The 1,873-nt window shown below is 40.7% G+C and overlaps 1 protein-coding gene across 1 annotated transcript; it reads left to right on the top strand.

The window, feature by feature from the left end:
* The first annotated feature begins 276 nt into the window (after positions 1-276).
* On the top strand, positions 277-1,581 carry LOC148909209 (uncharacterized). The gene has a single exon (XM_089034041.1). The coding sequence runs from the start codon at positions 277-279 to the stop codon at positions 1,579-1,581; it is 1,305 nt and encodes a 434-aa protein (XP_088890167.1).
* Positions 1,582-1,873: the final 292 nt, after the last annotated feature.

Here is a 1,873-nt window from a genome sequence, read left to right as displayed (position 1 = left end):
CAACTGCCGCCGTTCCTCCAAAGAGCCGGCTATGGTGATATGCAAGTTTTTGGCTTCTTCCTTGCTCATATCCAGGTCTTGCAGGGCAAGATTGAAGGCCTTTTGGGCTTGGTCCTGTTAGATTTGCATTGATTGACATGTAATTATATATGACGATCGTACATAATAAAACACAAATACACCACAATTACTGGCGACGAGGATGGCCACATTGTAAAAATTCGGAGGACTTCTTCTTGAAATAATGTGAGATTTCCTTGGTTTTCACAAACAAAAATGGCCTTCATTGGAAGAATAGAACCATTCGACGAAGCTACAGAAACATGGAGTGCCTACATCGAGCGTTTGGAACAATATTTTACAGTCAACGAGATCAAAACAGAGAAGAAAGTTCCCGCGCTTCTTACGCTACTTGGAAGTAAAACTTATAATCTCTTACGGAATTTAGCAGCTCCAGAAAAGCCTTCTGAGCTTGAGTATAATACCATCGTACACCTTTTGGAGAGACAACTATCGCCTAAACCGTCTGTAATCACTCAACGTTTCCGATTTCATACGAGAATGCAAGACGAAGGAGAAACTATAAACGACTATGTAGCACAACTAAGGAAGTTGGCGATTCACTGCAACTTCGATAACCTGAACGACACACTCAGAGATAGATTAGTATGTGGAATCCGTAATACCGGAATACAGAAAAGATTGCTTTCAGAATCTACGTTACCACTGGAAAAAGCTATCGCAATATCCGTAGCAATGGAAATGGCCGCGAAAGACGTCATTGAATTACAAGGTAAGCACAAAGAAGTTGGTGTAAACAAGATAGCTAAAGCAAAGCCTAGAAAACCAACCGAAAATCAGCTTAAACCAAGAGATAATACGTGTTTTAGATGTGATAAACCAGGTCATTCATCTAATTCATGTAAACATAAAGAAGCTACATGTTATTTTTGCAAGAAGAAAGGACATATCGAGAAAGCATGTTTAGCTAAACGCAGACAACAAACACGCCGCCATACACGCCGGAATGTACACGCCCTCGATAACAATGCCGATAGCGAAGACGAGTCGGACAGCGACAATGAACTTCCCGTAGGAAGCTTAGACATTAATTCGATAAAAGAGAAGAAAACTAAGCCTATTCAACTACCATTAAATATTAATGGAAAGAAAGTATCAATGGAGCTTGACACAGGATCAGCAGTTTCAGTTATGTCTAAAGATGAATTTGAGAAGCAAGTCGGCAAGGCTAAAATTGAGCCCACAAAAGTTGTTTTAAAAACCTACTCAGGAGAGAAAATTCATCCGTTAGGAATCACACGCGTCAAGGTAAAGTACAACAATCAAGAGAAAAACCTCGAATTATATCTAGTCGAGAGAGGCACAGCAGCACTGTTTGGCCGAGATTGGTTAGCAGCGATACAGTTAGAATGGAAAGGGATAAACAACGTGTTAACACTGAATAAGGAACCTGCAAGTACCAACAACGCACTAGACAATATCTTAAACAAATATCCAACAGTCTTTGAAGAAGGAATTGGAAAAGTGAAGAACATCAAGGCGACATTAAAGTTCAAATAGGAACCGCAACCAGTATTTCTGAAAGCCAGACAACTACCATATGCCTTGAGACCAAAGGTGGAGCAAGAATTAGACGAGCTAGAGAAAATGGGAATAATATCCAAAGTGGAAACAAGCGAATGGGCCACACCCATAGTTCCCGTACTCAAGAAAAACGGAAGAGTAAGAATCTGCGGAGACTTTAAGCTCACAGTTAATCCCCAGCTTGCAGTGGACCAGTACCCGTTACCCAGGATAGAAGATGTGTTCGCATCGTTAGCAGATGGAGAAAAGTTCACAAAGATCGATTTGA

Source organism: Actinia tenebrosa, unplaced genomic scaffold (assembly GCF_029948245.1).
Source record: "Actinia tenebrosa isolate PJP-AT-01 unplaced genomic scaffold, QUT_ActTen_1.0 PGA_scaffold2__45_contigs__length_23673736, whole genome shotgun sequence".
Lineage (NCBI taxonomy): Eukaryota > Metazoa > Cnidaria > Anthozoa > Actiniaria > Actiniidae > Actinia > Actinia tenebrosa.
This window is presented reverse-complemented; position numbering and strand designations above follow the sequence as displayed.

Bases quoted from the DNA above. Each gene is read 5' to 3' on its own strand.
- LOC148909209 (XM_089034041.1), top strand. From the start codon at position 277: ATGGCCTTCATTGGAAGAATAGAACCATTCGACGAAGCTACAGAAACA.